The sequence below is a fragment of the Bufo bufo genome, chromosome 2 (assembly GCF_905171765.1).
Source record: "Bufo bufo chromosome 2, aBufBuf1.1, whole genome shotgun sequence".
Classification (NCBI taxonomy): Eukaryota; Metazoa; Chordata; class Amphibia; order Anura; family Bufonidae; genus Bufo; species Bufo bufo.
The window spans coordinates 528006047-528026835 of NC_053390.1; the positions used below are offsets into that span (position 1 = coordinate 528006047).

The 20789-nt window shown below is 46.6% G+C and overlaps 1 protein-coding gene across 9 annotated transcripts in view; it reads right to left on the reverse strand.

Annotated features, from left to right (window-relative positions):
- The window catches only part of RUFY3 (RUN and FYVE domain containing 3), a 117952-nt gene extending 98785 nt beyond the window's left edge, over positions 1-19167 (reverse strand). For 3 of the 9 annotated variants that reach the window (XR_005776300.1, XR_005776306.1, XM_040417944.1), the window contains exon 1: positions 18520-19167. Coding sequence is in view for 3 of the 9 variants with exons in the window: in XM_040417944.1 (XP_040273878.1) it covers positions 18520-18913 (394 nt within the window). In the remaining 6 variants the exon portion in view is untranslated. Of the gene's footprint in view, positions 1-18515 lie in introns of all 9 variants that reach the window. The other 6 variants (XR_005776299.1, XM_040417945.1, XR_005776302.1 and 3 more) reach the window with 4 other exon arrangements.
- Positions 19168-20789: the final 1622 nt, after the last annotated feature.

The following is a 20789-nucleotide window of genomic DNA, read 5'->3' on the forward strand; positions in this document are numbered from 1 at the left end:
CCTTAAGACTGACAAAGGCACACAGTCATGGCAGGTCTCCGGCTGCCATGGTAATGCATTAGAACTCTGCATCTGCATTGAGGAGGGGCTTTATTGACGATCCCAGCTGTCAGTCAGCTCCTGTGTCACATGATCACAATGATGTAACTGTATAGATGGCTAAAGAGGTTAATCATGGAGCAGATGGCAGGCTGCACTGACATACTACTCCAGACCAAGAAACAAGCTTGCAGTAGTAGCATGGAGGTGGCACAGGACTCCTCCTTGCATTGCGCTGCGGCAGTCTCAAGTTAATTCTAATAAGTTGATTTTGGTATCGCAGTGAGTTACATAGACTATAAGAGGATCGCAGGTTGCAGTATTTTTTTCCCTGTCAAAAAAAAATATATATATAATTTTATCTCAGATGGAAATGGCTTAAACGGATGCCAAATGTGCATAAATGGATGCACAGGTTCCCTTTTTTTCTGATGGATCAGAAGAATAGAAAAACTAAGCGGAGATGTGAACGTGATACTACATGGCTCTCAGCTTTTCTGAGCGATACCGGGTCTTTTTTTCCCCCATGTCACCATGTATATTTATAAAAATAACTAAAAAATAATCACAATGGCCACTAGGCCTGAAGTATATCAAGATATGGGTCACAGACACAACAGACAGGAAGTGACCTCATTACCTTCTATGGGGATTTTTCAAGGCATGCTCTGTGACCTGGGCAGAGGTCAGGAGGGAATAGATAAGCTGTAATATCACCTACACAAAAGTAATATCAGACATTGTAATTCTCTCAGTAATCATAATGAGATTGCTACTGAAGAGTCACCTGCACAGAACAGGAAGTCTAAAGATATTATTAGCCTAGAGGCCAGTGCCAATTACTCCAGGATTTTAGTTTTTTTTTCAATATAAATTATGACATGGAAAATGAAACAAAAATCAAATATTATTTTATTATATATATATATATATAATTTTTTTTTTTTTTTTTTACCATAAAAACATGATTTAACTCTTTAATGACTAGGCAATTTTCCACTTTTTCATTTTTATTTTTTACTCTGTTTTCCCAAAGCCATAACTTTTTTAATTTTCCATTTACACAGCGGTATGAGGGCTTCTTTTTTGCGGGACAAGCTGTACCTTCTAGTGGCACCATTTACTGGTGCATATGATGTAGTGGGAAGCAGGGGGAAAAAAATCCAAATGGGGTGGAGAAAAAAAAAAAAAAACGCAATTAGACTTACCGGTAATTCCGTTTCCTTGAATCCACCATGACGGCCCACCTTGAGATTGACCCTTGACCTCTGTAGGGGCAGGAACACATAGAGAGTTTAAGAACCCCCCACCCCTCCACCTCCTCAGTGCTTTACAATTACCCGAAAAGGTGGAACAAAAGTAAAAGGATATTAATCCATACCCTTAAACTCCTATCTATCCTAAAGTACGTAAGTATGAAAAGATATATTCGTAAGCATATATCTCCCCTTTTTTTTTTTTTTTTTTTTTTTTTTTGGGAAGGGGAATAGTATGGGCCGTCATGGTGGATTCAAGGAAACGGAATTACCGGTAAGTCTAATTGCGGTTTTTCCATTTCATTCACCATGACGGCCCACCTTGAGACATAACAGATAACTAAAAGGGTGGGGATAACGCCTGTAAAACCCTCCGGCCGAAAAGAGTTTCATTCGAATCCGGAAGATTAAGACGGTAATGTTTTACAAAGGTATTGGTGCTTGACCAGGTTGCAGCCTTGCAAATCTGGTCAAGCGAGACTCCTCCTTTCTCAGCCCAAGAGGAGGCAGTGGCCCTAGTAGAGTGGGCCTTAACATTATCAGGACTGGGTATATTCTGGAACCTGTAACAATATTCAATGGTGGATCTGATCCATCTGGCTATGGAAGACCTAGCTAGTTTCTTTCCCTTATTTTTCCCCGAAAACTGAACAAGGAGATTGCCATCAACCCTAAAATCCCTGGTATAATCCAGGTACTGGATCACTGTATCCCTGACATCTAAGAGATGTAAATTAACACTAGACCCTGAAGATTCAGATCTGGGGATGGAAGGTAGAAAGATCTCCTGTTCCCGATGGAAGGGAGAGACTACTTTTGGGAGAAAACCTGGATCGAGAGTTAAACGGATGTGATCTTGGGTGATCTGGAGGTAGGGTTCCCTACAAGAAAGGGCCTGGATCTCTCCAATACGTCTTGCTGAGGTGATAGCAATTAAAAAAGGCAGTTTTTAGGGAAAGGTGTTTTAAAGAGATTTCTGATAACGGTACGAAGGGAGGTTTTGTTAGGCCTTCTAGGACTATGTTAAGGTCCCAAGTAGGAGCCCTTGATTTCAGAGAGGGTCTCAATCTTGAAACCGCTCTAAAGAACCTCCTGATCCATCTGTGGCTAGCTAGGCTGCAGTCATAAAAGGAGCTGAGAGCAGAAACCTGGACTTTCAGGGTACTAGGTCTTAGGCCCAATTCCAAGCCGCACTGTAGAAAATCCAAGATCCTATTGATGGGAGGGGAGGAGGTGTCTGGGCGCTCCACTCCTAACCAGGAACAGTATCTCTTCCAGATCTTTAGGTAGATGGCAGACGTCACATTTTTCCTACTGGCCCTTAGGGTAGATATCACTTTTTCTGAAAGACCCCTGTTTCTTAATGTCTCGCTCTCAGAATCCAGACTGACAGTTTGAATATCCCGGGGTCTGGATGAAGTAGAGGGCCCTGGACTAGAACATCTTTCTGGAAAGGGATTTCCCATGGATCCTCCAGCGATAGCTGTTTTAGAGTGGAGAACCAACTCCTCTTTGGCCACAAAGGGGCTATTAAGATCAGAGTAGTTGGTTCTCCTAGGAGTTTCTGGATGACCCTGGGAAGAAGAGGTATTGGGGGGAAGGCGTAGGCCAGGTTCCAATTCCAGTGTATCGATAGGGCATCGATTGCCCAGGGTCTGTCTTCCCGGTTTAGGGAGCAGAAGCATTCCACCTGCGCATTCTTTCTGGAGGCGAACAAGTCAACCTCCGGACGGCCCCATCTTTCCGAGATCTTCCGGAAGATGTCCCTGTTCAGAGACCATTCTCCTGGATCTATCGTCCTCCTGCTCAGGAAATCTGCTATCGTATTTTCGCAGCCCTTTAGGTGGATGGCGGAGAGAGATAAGACGTTCTCTTCTGCCCAGGAGAAGATTCTTCTTGCTAACGCACCTAAAGGCCGTGACCTTGTCCCTCCTTGATGTCGCAGATAGGCCACCGTTGTGGTGTTGTCGGACATTACTCTTAGGTGTTGCCCTTTTAAAAAACTCTCTCCCCTTACTAACGCCTCCAGGACTGCATACAGCTCTCTGTAGTTTGAGGATTTGACTCGTATCTCGGCTGGCCAGGAGCCCTGTAGAAGATGATCTCCAATCTTTGCACCCCAGCCTCCGAGGCTTGCGTCCGTGATAACCTGAACTGCCGGATGGTTCTGCCACTGTAGGCCTCCAAGCAGTCTTCCTCTTTCTTTCCACCAGTCTAGGTCTGTTTTTACGGCCTGCGGGATCCGGAAAGTCTTGTCCAGACTTACCTGCTTCCCGTCCCAGATGCCTAGGATCCAACTCTGGATCACCCTTGTGTGACCTTGGCACCAGGCAACCGAAGGGATGCAGGCTGTTAGGCTTCCCAGGAGACTCATGGCCTTCCGGATGGAGCAACTGCGAGACCTCTGAAATGCTCGGATCTTTTCCACTAGAGTCGTGGCCTTGTCCTGAGGGAGGAAGGTTCTTAACAGGGATGAGTCCAGCTCCACACCCAGGAACCTTATTCTCCTGGATGGGATTAGGGTGGATTTCTTTAGATTTATGATCCAGCCGAGATTGTTTAGGAATTCCGAGAATCTTTGCGTTGCTCGGAGGTTCTCGGACTCTGTTTTGCCCAGAATCAGGAAGTCGTCGAGATATGGGATGATTGTAATTCCCTCTTGACGAAGATAGGCCACCATCTCTACAACTACTTTTGTGAAGACCCTGGGGGCCGAGGAGATACCGAAGGGAAGGGCCACATATTGAAAGTGATGGATTGATCCGTCTTGACCCTTTATAGCAAATCTTAGATACCTCTGAGAGAGATGATGAATGGGGACGTGGTAGTAGGCGTCCTTTAAATCGATCGATGTCATGAACGCCCCCTTCAGGATCAGGGGAATTATGGATGGGATTGTTTCCATCCTGAACCTCCTGTATAGAATGGACTTGTTTAGGGGTTTTAAGTTTATAATGGTGCGAAAGGATTGGTCTGGCTTTTTTATTAAAAAAAGGCTGGAATAAAACCCTCTCCTTTCCTCTGGGATAGGGACCCTTTGAATCACCCCTAGGTCCAAGAGGTCTTGGACGCCCTGCCAAATTTTTGGAAGTTCTGATCTGCGCTGGTGTGAGATGCAGAATCTTCCTGGGGGGACTGATGCGAATTCTATCTTGTAGCCCTGAGAGATTATATTTAGAACCCAGGGATTTGAAGTTACCTGTTTCCAGGAAGATAGAAAACCCATCAGTCGCCCCCCCACTCTGGCGTCACTGCTGTTTGTTTGGTCTATTTTGGGGGTTGAGTATGAAGCCTCTTCCTCTCCCTCCTTTGGGATAGCTCCATCGGCCAGTTTTCCCTTTCCCCCTGTAGGATCTCTGCTGAGGCTGGAATTGACGAAAGGGCTTCTTTTTAGAATCTTTCTCCTTTGGGAACCCCTTTTTCTTGTCTGATGCCCCCTCTAGGATTTTATCCAAAGTGGGACCGAAGACAAATTCCCCTGAGAAGGGGATGGAGCAGAGTTTAGCCTTGGAAGCCTTGTCCCCGGACCAGGCCTTCATCCATAACGCCCGCCGGGCTGCATTAGAAAGAGCCGCATCCTTGGCTGAGAAGCGGATCGACTCTGCCAAAGCATCGGCCAGAAATGCAGTGGCGGAGCGTAGAAGAGGGAGCGAGTCTCTGATCTCTTCTCTTGGGGTTTTATTTTTCAGGTGTACGTCCAACTCCCCTAGCCATATATACATTGCTCTAGCAACAGAAGTAGCAGCGATATTAGTCTTGACCCCAAACATGGCTGATTCCCAGGATTTTTTTAGGAGCCCGTCCGCCTTTCTATCCATAGGATCGTTCAACTGTGAGGAGTCTTCAAAGGGTAGAGCGGTCTTCTTTACTACCTTAGCCACTTGTAGATCCACTTTAGGGGTCTGATTGTAAAGTTTGCATTCAGTCGGATCAAAGCAGAGCCTGTTTCTGAACTCCTTAGGAACGCCTAACCTCTTCTCCGGGTCTGACCATTCTTCCATTATCATCTCCTTTATATTTTCATTAATGGGAAAAACTATAGAGGATTTAGATCTAAGGCCCCCAAACATTTCGTCTTGTACCGTACGAGGTTTAGGGGTATCCTCGATACCCATTGTGGATCTAACTGCTCTCAGCAGCTCCTCCATTTCATCAGCGGAGAAGAAATATTTTTTATCCTCGTCCGGAATTTCCCCGTCAGACAAGGGTTCCTCATTAGGAAATTGTCTGGATGAGGTGGAAGCCACTTCCACCTCCTCGCCCTCAGAGGAGGAGATAGCGGACAACTTGCGTTTCTTGGAGGGGATAGGAGTACTAGCGGGGGTTGTCAGGGTGGCTAAAGAGGACTTAATTTCGTCTGCAATAAAAGATTTCATTTCAGACAGAATATCTGGTTGTTCTTCTTTCCAAATTTCCGATGTGCAAGGTTTGCACAACCTTTTTTTGTAGTTCTCAGGGAGACGCTTAGAACAAGCGCAGCATTTTAGGAGTTTGGACTTTGGCTTTGACTCCTTGCTGCCCTGGAGAGGAAACAACCAGATATGCCAATTAGAATTTCAATGTCCAAAGACTGAAATATATACCCCCCAGAAGGGGACTCACGGTACTGGCAGTAGTGGGATCAGGGCCTTCCTGGCGGGGAGCAGGTGTCTCAGACATCGCGGTGCTGCAGGCAAGAGCTGGAGGGAACCGCGGTCTACTTTCCTTTTCAAATTTCCCGGCGTCTGACGTCATCAAGCTGCGCCTCTAGTGACGGCAAGAGCCGGTGCCACACGAGCCTATGAGAGGATGCGTGCGGCGTGCGGCGTCCGGCCTGCCTCCTCGCCGTACCTGCTCCCCCAGCCGGTCACAAGCGCACAGCATGCAGAGGAAGAACGTCGCATACCGCACACCGCGCGCCCGCGAATCCGGCACCCCCGACTGCTTCCCTAAGGAGGGAAGGAAGTACGAGAGGTATGGGGGAGGACCACAGGCCTCAGCATAGGCCGAGACGAGGGTCCTCGATGTTCCAAGCTGGCCAGCCTTAGCCCATGCCGCGGGAGGCCAGCTGGAGAACCTGCAAAGTAAAAACTAACGATGTAATCCTCCCTGAGGAGGATCCTCTCCACGTGTTGGCCCCTGTAGGGGCAGGAAAGCACTGAGGAGGTGGAGGGGTGGGGGGTTCTTAAACTCTCTATGTGTTCCTGCCCCTACAGAGGTCAAGGGTCAATCTCAAGGTGGGCCGTCATGGTGGATGAAATGGAAAAAAACTACAATTTTGCCACAGTTTTATGGGATTTGTTTTTACAGCATTTCCTATGTGGTAAACAACGATTACAACGATACCACATTTGTATAGTTTTTGTGCATTTTAATGCCGTGATTTGAATTTTTATATATTTTGTAAAAAAAATTTTTTTTTTTCACTTTTTAATAGTTCCCATAATGAACTATAACAAGCAACCATTAGATTGCTTCTCTCATAGACTCCAATACATTTATTAACATTGGAGTCTATGAGAATTACACTATTGTGGCAGGCTCTCCATAGGAAATAATGTGCGGCAGCCTCCTGTCGCTCAGGAGGGCAAAAGCTGCCGCACACTGCATCCGGCTCCCCGATCCTTACTAGGGGAAGCTGTTGTGCTACAGGGAGTACAGTTTTTTGACTACCCAGAAGCCCTGGTACCTGGCAGCTGTGGTGCTCGCAAGCAGGTGCCATATTAAAAGTCACGACCGCCGACGTATACAGTCCTACGGTGGTCCGGAACAGTTTAAACAATAGGTTGTATTCTTTTGACACAAGTCTGTTTGAAGGTGCTATCTCGGAATCTGATATTAACTATCCTCAGGGCTCCTTTGTCCCTCACCAATTAGCTGTTTGAAGAGGCCACACTGCTCAGTGAGAGCGCTTAGGTCTCTTGTAGGCCACTTACCTCACAGTACATTGGTCACATGGTGCAGCTGAATACTATGCACTGTGCTTGGCAAGCTGTGAAATTCATGGAAGCTCCGGTGAGCACAGCAGCTTCTTCAAACTGCTGATCGGCGGCGGTCTCAGGTGCCGGACCCCCACTAATATGATATTGATGACCTATTCTGAGGATAGGCCATTATTATCGAATTCCAGGATAACACTTTTAAAGGGAACCTGTCACCGGGATTTTGTGTATAGAGCTGAGGACATGGGCTGCTAGATGGCCGCTAGCACATCCGCAATACCCAGTCCCCATAGCTCTGTGTGCTTTTATTGTGTCAAAAAACCAATTTGATACATATGCAAATTAATCTGAGAGGAGTCCTGTATATGAGATGAGTCAGGGACAGGACTCATATTAGGTTAATTTGCATATGTATCAAATTGTTGTTTTTTTTACACAATAAAAGCACACAGCGCTATGGGGACTGGGTATTGCGAATGTGCCAGCGGCCATCTAGCAGCCCATGTCCTCAGCTCTATACACAAAATCCCGGTGACAGGTTCCCTTTAAGTCACAGCAGCTAATCCTATATACAGGGAGTGCAGAATTATTAGGCAAGTTGTATTTTTGAGGATTAATTTTATTATTGAACAACAACCATGTTCTCAATGAACCCAAAAAACTCATTAATATCAAAGCTGAATATTTTTGGAAGTAGTTTTTAGTTTTAGCTATTTTAGGGGGAAATCTGTGTGTGCAGGTGAATATTACTGTGCATAATTATTAGGCAACTTAACAAAAAACAAATATATACCCATTTCAATTATTTATTTTTACCAGTGAAACCAATATAACATCTCAACATTCACAAATATACATTTCTGACATTCAAAAACAAAACAAAAACAAATCAGTGACCAATATAGCCACCTTTCTTTGCAAGGACACTCAAAAGCCTGCCATCCATGGATTCTGTCAGTGTTTTGATCTGTTCACCATCAACAATGCGTGCAGCAGCAACCACAGCCTCCCAGACACTGTTCAGAGAGGTGTACTGTTTTCCCTCCTTGTAAATCTCACATTTGATGATGGACCACAGGTTCTCAATGGGGTTCAGATCAGGTGAACAAGGAGGCCATGTCATTAGATTTTCTTCTTTTATACCCTTTCTTGCCAGCCACGCTGTGGAGTACTTGGACGCGTGTGATGGAGCATTGTCCTGCATGAAAATCATGTTTTTCTTGAAGGATGCAGACTTTTTCCTGTACCACTGCTTGAAGAAGGTGTCTTCCAGAAACTGGCAGTAGGACTGGGAGTTGAGCTTGACTCCATCCTCAACCCGAAAAGGCCCCACAAGCTCATCTTTGATGATACCAGCCCAAACCAGTACTCCACCTCCACCTTGCTGGCGTCTGAGTCGGACTGGAGCTCTCTGCCCTTTACCAATCCAGCCACGGGCCCATCCATCTGGCCCATCAAGACTCACTCTCATTTCATCAGTCCATAAAACCTTAGAAAAATCAGTCTTGAGATATTTCTTGGCCCAGTCTTGACGTTTCAGCTTGTGTGTCTTGTTCAGTGGTGGTCGTCTTTCAGCCTTTCTTACCTTGGCCATGTCTCTGAGTATTGCACACCTTGTGCTTTTGGGCACTCCAGTGATGTTGCAGCTCTGAAATATGGCCAAACTGGTGGCAAGTGGCATCTTGGCAGCTGCACGCTTGACTTTTCTCAGTTCATGGGCAGTTATTTTGCGCCTTGGTTTTTCCACACGCTTCTTGCGACCCTGTTGACTATTTTGAATGAAACGCTTGATTGTTCGATGATCACGCTTCAGAAGCTTTGCAATTTTAAGAGTGCTGCATCCCTCTGCAAGATATCTCACTATTTTTGACTTTTCTGAGCCTGTCAAGTCCTTCTTTTGACCCATTTTGCCAAAGGAAAGGAAGTTGCCTAATAATTATGCACACCTAATATAGGGTGTTGATGTCATTAGACCACACCCCTTCTCATTACAGAGATGCACATCACCTAATATGCTTAATTGGTAGTAGGCTTTCGAGCCTATACAGCTTGGAGTAAGACAACATGCATAAAGAGGATGATGTGGTCAAAATACTCATTTGCCTAATAATTCTGCACGCAGTGTAGACACAAGATACCAGTTCAAAGAGTGATAACTGCTGAACAACACTGGTCGTTGTGTTAAGTATTGTGTTCAAGTGAATGGGTCCGCATCCATGATGCGGAATGCACACAGCCGGTGCCCTGTGTATTGCGGACCCGATGTATGCGGTGCGCAATATGGCCACGGGGGACACACAGTTGTGTGCAAGAGGCCTTAGGGGGGAAAAAAAAAAAACAAGTCATGGAGGTCAGTGGGTGAGGGACTGAAAAGCTAAGGCCACATTCACATTTCAGTTTAGGAGATCCAGCTGCCTCACCGGATGCAAATTCCAGCTGGACAAAAAAAAAAAAAAAAAAAAACATTGCATGCAAGGCATTTATGCCAGAAATTGGCATCACTGTCGGACCTCAATGCAGTCAATGGGGATCTGTTGGTGAAGTAAAGGATCCAGCAGGCTGCTCTGTGCTGGAATAGTCTGCCAGACCTCCTAAACAGATATATGAACGCGGCCTAATGTAACCTGATGTTAATTTAGATCAACTGCAAAGAATCCTAACCTTAAAATATGCACAGTTCACAACCAAAACCTATATTTCTTGAGGAAAACAAATCAAAAGTACAAACAAATCACAGTAGAAATACCGGTATATCACCTTTTCTACTAAAAGTATTTTACCGAGATCAAAATTCATGAGCCCAAAACAATAAATTGACAATCCTTAGGCTACTTTCACACTAGCGGCATGGACCTCTGGCAGGCTGTTCCGTCAGGTGAACAGCCTGTCGGATCAGTCCTGCCCCCGGATTGACCATAATGGGGGCGGGGCGGAGTTCCGGCGGCAGCACGGCGAGAGGTAGCCGGACTAAAAGTACGGCATGTCGTACTTTTAGTCCGGCTGCCTCTCGCCGTGCGCTGCCGCCAGAACTCCGCCCCGCCCCCATTATGATCAATTGGGACGGAGCGGCAGTCCGGGGGCACACGTTCACTAGCGGCAGGACAGATCCGACGGAGGCCCGTGCCGCTAGTGTGAAAGTACCCTTTACTTGCATACAACACAAATTCTTTCTTAGAAGAAAAAAAAGTGTGCCCCTTAAAACGTGTGCCTAACATCCAGTTTAATCGTGAAATGGCACGGATTTTGAATTATAGTGGATGGAAGACCAAAGAGAACGGTTCTGAGAATGACTTCTAGCACACCATAAACACTTCCTCTCCAAAAAAATACTCACGAGGCTCATAAAACATGCAAGCAGAGAAAGCAAATAAAATATATCCTAGAGCAACATCTAATCAATAGGCTTATTCATTAGAAGAATGAAATCCTGGACAAGACGTTCATACAGATAAGGCCTCATACACACAACTGGATAGATTTTCCACAAACTGCGGATTTCTAAAATACGGATACCAGCCTTGTGCATGGCGTATTTTTCAAATACAACGGACAAGAATAGGGCATGTACTACAATTAGCCCAAAGGCTGAACGGATGCAGACAGCACGCGAATGTCATCCGTGTGATGGCTGATCAGGCACTGACCCAAACAATGGTGGTGTACATGAGGTCTTACTGGACACATGGAGGCAACACGTGAAGGAGAATTTCAGGAGGTACTATACTACCTGGCTATCTGTTCAGGGTGGAGACCCAGTGTCCAGTCAGCTCTAAAGGGCCCCCAATCCAAGGGGAAAAAAGACCCCACCCATACACAACACTTCAGAATATAACAGAACAATACAAAATCTAAACTATTTTATAACATAATAATACAAACTATAAAATATAACAATCTTGGTAGCAGAGGTCGCAATAACACCTGTACAAGCGTCATAGACGCGTGTTCAGACAATTTTACTCCTTAAAAAAAAAGTCTAAGGCGTACAGATACGCCTTAGACTTTTCCCCGCCTTTCATCAGCGCAGTGAGCGATGTGAACAGTGCGGGCAGCGCAGCGATGCTGCCTGTGCCTGAAATGACCAATAACAAAGCTCCTTACATTAAGGAGCTTTGTTATTGGTCGGTTTGAGCGGGCAGCCGGACCATTTGGCACACCGCTCTGAAGTGAGGAGGAAGAGTCCTACCGCGGCGAGAGATTCTCACCAGGTGGCGCCTGGCGGGGTAAGCGGTCTGGGGCTGTGGGTCACTTCCTCTATGTGCTCACGGCGTCCTCTCCAGTGAAAAATGTGCACCCAAACTCCATAGTATCCAGATACCAAAAAACTCCCCCCAGGGAACTATATGCCTGAGCATGCTTGCCCTGGTCAGATGAATAAAATGATCGGGTCCGTTCTAGGCCAGTCGGGCGCAGCGCATGTTGACATGGAGATGGGGGGGGGGGGGGCTAATGGTGATGAGTTGGGGTGGGCTATGAGTTTGGACGCACGTTCTTCACTGGAGAAGACGCTGTGAGCACATGGAGAAAGTGACCCGCAGCCCGACGTCCAGAACTTCATAAAGTGAATGTGACTATTGGACTAGTAGCTTGTCATCACATGGAAGACTTATGATTGGTGAGCACATTAAATTAATTTATCGTAATTAGACAGCACAATTTGTGATTGGTGCAATGTTATATATGTTCTGCTGGGATCTAAGAGGGCTTACATTTTTAGGGAGACTCCATAAAAACCAAGGAGGGTTGGCAAATAGGCTATAGATTGTCCCTATATCTGGGACAGTCATTTTGCCCCCATTAGGTCTCATGTACACATTTTGAGGTCTGCAAATCGCTGATCCACAAAATATGGACATCCATGTGCTATCCACATCTACATGCTGCAAAAGGTAGAGCATGTCCTGTTCTGGCGGACCCACTGAAGTCAATGGGTCCTCAAGAAAATGCGGATTGCACACGGACCGCATACGTGATTTGTGTACCGCAAAACGGATACAGTCGTGTGCTTGAGACCTTATAGTGAAAGCCACAGTGCTCATAGATATGAAGTACAGAGACGTCAAGTACACTATACTGTGCAATAGTCCAATATATTGTGTGTAAGACTGTCCTATAACTGCCTCCTGTGCATTCGTCCCAGACCCCACCCACCGCCACTATGCCACCCACTGCTCCCTGCCACAACGACCAGACATCCCTGTTCAATTCTTATTGCATTGAGTTTTGCACAATCTACCGCTCCAATCCCTGTGTGACAGATTTGGTGCTTCAAGAAAGGTAGGGATTTAGTCTTCTGAGAGAGAAATTTAAAATGGTAAAAATTTGCCATTTCTGCATGGAATACATTATAGAGGAGACTGGTAATGGTTTCCTTGCAGAAATAGCAACATCTTAAAGGGGTTCTGCACTTTCATTTAACTGATGATCTATCCTCTGGATAGATCATCAGCTTCTGATCGGGGGTCCGACACCCGGGACGTCAGTGGGCCGGCGGCCCGGTAGTACACAGTGAGAAGGCCGCGGCGCTGCTGGAGCGCCGCTGCCTTCTCAAACAGCTGATCGGCGGGGGTCCTGGGTGTCGGACCACTGCCAATCAGAAGCTGATGATCTATCCAGAGGATAGATCATCAGTTAAATGAAAGTGCAGAACCCCTTTAATATTATTTAGGCCTACGTATTATATATATATGAATTACAGCAAATTTCGGACTCCTCCTCGGCTAAAAATACTCCTCAAAAATGGTATAAGGAGTATTTTTACTCTTCCAGAAAAAATGTAGTGTGACCTCTACTTGGTAGCATGAAATACACGGACATGTAAAACCTCAGCACTTGCTGTGGACTTGTCTTCAACATAAGGGTGCATGGATAATTTAAGAAATTAATATTATGCCAACGCTAGACGCATGCCAGGGTCCAGGATGCTACTGATGATGACAGAGTTGGTGGTCTGTGCTATATCAGGGCTACACAATTGTTGCGTTGTACCAACCCTAATGGCCGCATTAAAGCTTAAAAAGGTATTAACATTTGAGCTATTCCTGACACATTGACCAGTTATACCATAAAGGTCTCGTGAGTGGGGGCTCCACTTTTGGGATTCCAACTTAGCGCTCATTCACACGGACCGCAATTGCGGATCCGCAATACATGGGCACCGTTCCATGTGCATTCCTCATCACGGATGCGGACCCATACACTTAAATGGGTCCGCAAATCCGGAGATGTGGAATGGTGCGGAACAGAACCCCACGGAAGCACTACGGAATTGCTCTATCTTTTTGCGGAGCGGACGGATCGCAGACCCGCAATTTGCGGTCCACAGCACGTGCTTCACACGGTGGTGTGAACAAGCCCTTATTGGGAGATGCCAGAAACAACCGGTTGCTTCATAACTACTATAAACTACAACGGAGAGCAGAATGTGTGCGTATCCATCTATCCATCTCATCTCCAATGGGATCACGGAACCCCCATTCTTGTGGTTTATGGGGCTTCCAGAGTTCTGGTTGTCTTTTTGAACAGTTTGGAGACAAATGAGCATGCTTGTGTCCTGATGTGTGGGGGCCGCATAGAACTGCAGGTTCCTATTGCTTGGTCAATTAGAAAGATTTTAAAAACTCCACCATATTTCTTGTATTATTAGGGTACAGCCACACGATCAAGTTTCTTGATGCAGTTTTGGACGCCAAAATCTGCAGCAAATCATAAAAGTGGGGAAAGTATAAAGGACAGATATGGCTTCTCCTATTTTTTTTTTATTCACCTCTAGTTTTGGCTTCCAAAACTGCATCAAGGAAACCTGACCGTGTGACTGTACCCTAAGGAGATGCCACCTGATGCCAAGCCATTTTGAGATGACAGGTTGGCTTTAAAACATCTACATGTCAGCCAGCTATGGGTCTGTCAGAAAACAACCCTACTAACGTCAGGAAAAAAGTAGGATTTCATCTACTTCTATTATCTCCCATAAGATGCAAGATGTAATAGAAGTGTCTGTCAAGAGATTAACATCATCTTCTAAACCTTTAGAAGATAAAAGAGGTTGACACAAATGAAAGCATCTGTCAGCAGGATTAACCCTATTAAACAAGGCATACTGCCTGGCAGGACTGATCCTGCTGATTAGAAGGATACCCATCTAGCCCATTCTCAGTCCACCTCAGCTTCTCCACTTTACAGTGTTGGCCACATCCCCCTCCCCTTGACAGACAGGGCCAGACAACATCATTGCCTGGCCCTGTAACCCTGCCTCTGTGCTGTAGATTCCACAATTGGTGCATGTGCGGTACATCTCCTTCAGTTTGCTCCACCACTGAAATGACTACTGTGTAACCATCGATGACATCACAGGAAAGACACTATGGACTCCTAGGTGGAGGGTGGTGTTATCAGCACATGTGCAGTCCTCAAGCTGAAGATTTACTGCGAATGCGCCAACTGTAGAAACTAGAAGCATATACTGTGCATGGCCAGGCAAAAGAACAATGATGATGCCTAGCCCTGTCAGTCAAAGGAAGTGGCCAACACTAGAAGGAGGAGCTGAGGTGCACCAAAGGGTTAGGGACCACTCCTTGGTGCACTGAAGCCCTGATTTGCATAAATAATAAAAGTCTTTTTTCTCTGAAACAGCACAACTGATTTTCACCTGGCAAGGGTCATTTTGATCGGCAAAATCAACCCTACCAGACAGTATTCCTGGTTTAACTGGGTTGATCCTGCTGACATATGCTCTTTGAAAATAACCATTTTATAACTGTAAGTGAGCAAATGCCGTCCGCTTGTTTCCTTCTAACCTATGAAATCTGAAGTTGTCACTATCAATAGTCAGGTGACAAGTACTGACAGGAGGATAGGACAGCTGTGTCCAGGCCATTTGACCGATGTACGTGACATCATATGTTCATCACCCATTGGGACTGACTGGCAGGGTTGCCAGGAGACGGACCTTTTTGGCTTTTAGAATCCACAGCATGTCAATTGTTTTTGTGGCTCCATGGCCGATGTATTTCAATGGGGTTTTATGAATGTATAATACTGATGAGCTATGCTCAAGATAGGGCATCAGTATCTGATAATAGGGGTCCGACTTCAGGTACACCCACCGATCAGCTGTTTGAGGATGCAGCACTGTTGTGAGCGCCGCACCCTCCTTGCACCAAAGCGCCATTGCATTGTATAGCGGCTGACTTGAATGGGACTGAGCTGTGTCTAGGTCATATGACTGACGTACGGTGACATCACTGGCTTACGAAGAGGCTGCAGCGCTCACTGGAGTGCCATGGCCTTTTCCAACAGCTGATCGGCAGGGGTGACAAGAGTCGGACCCCCACAATCTGATAGTGATGCATATCCTGAGGATAGGCAAGAAAGTAGTGACACCTGCACTCCAGATAACGTAGGTGGTGCCAGTGGAGGGCGAATGCCAAGTTCACTAGTATTTCTGCCTCCTCTTATCCTGAGGATGGGTTATCCATACTAAACACTTGGACAACCGCTTTAAAGTAGAAAACCTTCTCAAAAATTCAATAAAGAGTGTGGATCTGGGTGCGTTTTTTTTTTTTTTTAATCGGGGTTCTGCATACAAATCGCCCCTCGAAGGAATCCTTAATCAGGATTTAGGGTGTGTTCACACAGGGCTTTTCGCTGGAGATTTTGTGCTATGGAATTGCAGATGAATGAGAGTTCCCACAATCTCAGCCACATGGTGAAGGTCTGCAGTGATAACCGACCCGTGGGGTGGACGTGACCCCATCGGCAGGAGGTGGACTTCCACCACACCTCACTCACACGGAGATGTGAATACTACAGATTAGCTAACCCCACACGGGACATTTAGAGCATTTCTGCTGCCTGTCACTGCCTCCTCATGAGGCATGGCAGCCTGACAGGCGCAGACCAAAAGCAGGTATGCGGAAAAGTTGAGTGTCCATGTTGGATTGTTTTGGTCATTTTTGGGGGCAATCCTAAAAAGTAATATCATATCAAAAGACATGTATGTGTGCCATGACAGATCAAGACAGCGATACGTCATATCCACAGCACCTTAGGGTGCGGCCACACAGTCAGGTTTAATGCAGTTTTGAAAGCCAAAGCAGTGAATTCAGAAAAGAGGAGAAGTGTTTTCTGTCCTTTATACATCTCTCCTTTTATGATCCCCTCACTGATTTTGATTTCTTATGGCATCTCTAGGCCATGTTCACAAACTCGTGGATTTGGGCCTGGATTTTGCACAGACATTCTGCCAGTAATACCAGTGAGCGGAGTATAAAACCCCCATCATGTTCTTTAACGTGGTATTCTCTTGCCCCATGTAAGGGTGGCCTATTCCAGCCACAGGTCTATACTTCTTGTGGCCAGGAGGCGTCCCCTCTAAGGGTGTTGACGGCACCTGTACCTAGCAGCCCGCCAAACACCACCTTGACAGGTGGGGGGCGCTATCATGCACACACACCGGACTCATAAGTATGTGTTCAGTTTATTCTGTAAGTGCTGCTAGTAGGCAAACTACACCATAGCAGTAGTATGGATCTTACACAAGACAGCATCTTAAAGGGGTTCTCCGAAACTTTCATATTGATGGCCTACCCTCAGGACAGGTCATCAATATGATATCAGCAGGGGTCCCACTCCCGACAAACACGGTGCCGGCCATTGGATAGCAGCTGTGCTTGGTATTGCAGCTCAGCCCAATTCACTTGCATGGGGCAGACTGGGCCTACACCATGAGACCGATGACAGTGATGTCACATGGCCCAGGAAGAGCCCTAAGCCCTCATGGAACTCTGCGGCCTCTTCATACAGCTGATCAGTGGTGTTCCCAGGAGGCAGACACTCACTGATCAAATTTAGATGATTCTCAACATCAAAATCCCAAAGAACCCTTTTAAGCTGACAGAGCCGTTTTAAAGCCACGGGCTAACTACACTAAATTACAAGTAAGCTAAGGCTACATCCACATCTGTGTAGGGTATTCCGGTACGCTGTTCCAGCAGACGAACATAATACTGGAATCGCCTATCCGGCATGGCCGGACACCTGTTCCAGAAACCCGTACAGATCCCATGATTGTGAACAGGCACCCGGCAGGGTCAAGTGAACAGGCACCCGGCAGGGTCAAGTGAACAGGCACCCGGCAGGGTCAAGTGAACAGGCACCCGGCAGGGTCAAGTGAACAGGCACCCGGCAGGGTCAAGTGAACAGGCACCCGGCAGGGTCAAGTGAACAGGCACCCGGCAGGGTCAAGTGAACAGGCACCCGGCAGGGTCAAGTGAACAGGCACCCGGCAGGGTCAAGTGAACAGGCACCCGGCAGGGTCAAGTGAACAGGCACCCGGCAGGGTCAAGTGAACAGGCACCCGGCAGGGTCAAGTGAACAGGGATTCGGCAGGGTCAAGTGAACAGGGATTCGGCAGTGTCTGGCTATAATGCATACAGCAATTCGGGTATTCTGTTCCTCTGCCGGAATAGAGTGCGGAAAGCTCGAACACATATTTGGACGTAGCTTTATCTGCAAGCAGAAATCAAAGTTTCTGCTTTGTATTTCTGCCACAGATTCTCTGAAAAATCTATAGCAGATTTGACCGAGGCCACACACACACGAGCGAGGAGCTCGCAGTGTGTCCGTTAGAGGTCCCGTCCTGACCTCTGACAGGATCGCACAGCATCATACTGATGTATAATGATGTGTAACCCTGAGAGTCCTGGAATCTATTGTACTATGTCATACGACAATATATATTATGTCATATTGCATTAGGTCTGTGTAATTCTGTAGATTTCAGGACTCTCAGGGACACAAAGCCTTAGAAATCAAAATGATGTGCGATCCTGCCAGAGGAGGAGAACTCACACTGACACCTGCAAGCTCCTCACATTGAACTCACTTGTGTGAGCACTCACCTCCGCTGTATGGGGACGAGCAATTACTCCAGTGATCGCTCATGTCCATAGAAAATAAGCAGCAGATCCCTGTACACACAGCACAACCTGCTGCACGGGGACGAGGATTTTAGGTGCCAGATGAAAGACACGATCACCTGACGAATGGGCGCTTGATCACCAGCACCTTTACACGGACCAGTTATTGGGAAGAAGCGTATCTACAAATACCCCCGAAAATATTATTTTCTGATTATTGGGATGTGTAAAAGGACCTTAAGCCAAAACCAAACCCCCCCCCCCCCCCCCGGTGTCACAATGACATTCCCTTTAATGGGGAGTCAGTAGGGATGCACTACTATTTAGATCTTTAACTAGAAGTTATATGTCTGCTCAACCCTCCCCGACATCAACTTTACTCACTTTTTTGGACTTTGTCCCCACCGCCATTGCTTCCACTGCTAGCTCCCCTGTAGTTCATCATCAGCATCATGAGCTGAAGAGAAGACGTTGGAGAAAGCCCCCCAGAACCAGGTGACATTGGCTCAGGGTACCCCTGCTGGGATGAGGATGATGGAGAAGTGCCAGCGTACTCCTCCCTGACCCCTGCTCCTTGACTGTTTCCAGGAGAAGACCTCACTTGCTGCTTTTGCTTCCTGGCTCCTGGATAAAGGAATATGGGTGGTGGCAATGGAGATGCTGGAGGGGAGTCTTCAGGCTCCTGACAACCCTTCTGGTCCAGGTGCAGAGGGATGATCTCCAGGTCCCGCAGACCCTTGCCTTGGGGGCCACCATTACTACGCTGCTGCTTTTCCATGTCTCCTCACAGTAATGTCACTTGTGTAGAAAGCCTTCAGGGAAGAGAGTTGTCCCCTCAGTCAGACCTATGCGCTTATGAGGGCTTTCACATTATATAGTGTCGCCTGACCCCAAGACATGAGGCTTTACAATGGCTCCGGTGACCACGTCCAGTCTCCTGGTTGCCACCCTCAGCAGCCCACTAGTAGCCCGGAACTCCCTCACAGCCAAGTCAGGCAGAGGAGGAAGCAGAGCCAGACTCTTCCTCAGCGGCCGCTCCTCCCTCAAGCTGTAACCCTTTAGTGGCAGCGAGGACGTCGTCCCGCCTTTTCCCGCGGGGGGAGCGCACACACTAGCAGTCATGTGCGGCGGGCGCCCTAGTGATAGGATGTGTCCGTGTGTGGAGATTAGTGGGGGTTTATTTCTAGGAGCAGCCAGTCCAGGCGACCTGTAGACGGTGGGGATTTGTATGCAGTAAAAAGGCATGAAAAACGCAATAAGGTCCCGTCTACACGGGTGGACACCGCGCCAAAATTTAGCTGCTTGGTGTATGGCTCTCTTCTCTTTTTAATAGGGGGCAACCCGGTTAAAAGCTGCCACCAGGACAAGGAGAGGCATGCCGACCCTTCTTGGTGTGGACCCCTGCCGCTTGAGTGGGTCACACATTCAGTGGAGCTAAGGCTGAGTTCACACTTCAGTTATTTCTCTGGGGTATTGTACACAAACATATTTTTCTTCCATTTAGTTTTTTACAGGTCTGTATGCGGAGCCATTTATTTCAACGGGGCTTTAAAAAAAAAAAAACGGAAATGACTGTGTGCATTCCATCTCTATATTTCCGCATGTCCGTTCTCCCCCCAACCGCGAAATACATACGGTGTGCGAGCCAAAACTAAGTGCAGGTCAAAAACGCAGAACAGGGGCAGATCTTTCCATTATACCTTATCTCTGTGGAGGCTTCACTACTGGTTTTGACTTACAATAAGGGTCTATTCACACGTCCGTATTTCTGCGTTCGCATCCATTTTGCAGAACGGGTGCGGACTCATTCAGTTCTATTCTGCGGCCCCACAAAAAATATAGAGCATGTCCTATTGTCTGCAATCGTGGACAAGAATAGGCATTTCTATCATAGGACCAGCCATGTGCGGTCCGAAAAACACGGACCCTAACTTATGGAAATAACTGATCAAATGACTGGTGTGAACTCAGTCTAAGCCACGAACTGGACTGCAGCCTTTAAAGGTTTCTGCCGCCGGCAGCATCAAAATCTGTTGTGTGAATGGGCCCTAAAAATGAGTATAGAAGAAAGAAGACCGCGCAGCTCAAGCTTAGGTAGAGTTCACATTCAGAGTAAACAGAGTGTCCTTCAGATAAAGTTCCTCAGGTATAAAGCTTCGGTTCTCACATAAATCAATGCTCAAGTCTCCTAAGAATAAAAGAGATGACCTGACATAGTGAAGTACCACTGAGTATAAATCTAGTAATTAATTGTACTCACAAGATCCATAAAATAACATTCATGTGCACATTCTCTTGTCAAACGCCCAACCCGGGTTTAGCCTCCACTTCATCAGGGGCCCTAAAAAATGCACTTTCATTGCAGTTTTTACCCCTTTTTTTGTGCGGAATTTCTGTTTATATTATCGACCCTATTGAAGTCTATGGGGAAAATCACTATACATAAGGGTATATTCACACACCGTATGTACTTTGTGATCCACAAAACGCATATTTACCAACATTTAGGTTGGTAAAATCAGGGGATCCAAAACCCCTCCCCTGGGAATGCCCACACTCTTCTTAGAAACATCCAATTATGAGCTGGAAATGAAAATCATGGACAGTCCCTGCAAATTCGGGACAGTTGGGAACTATGCAAACGCAGATGAAAT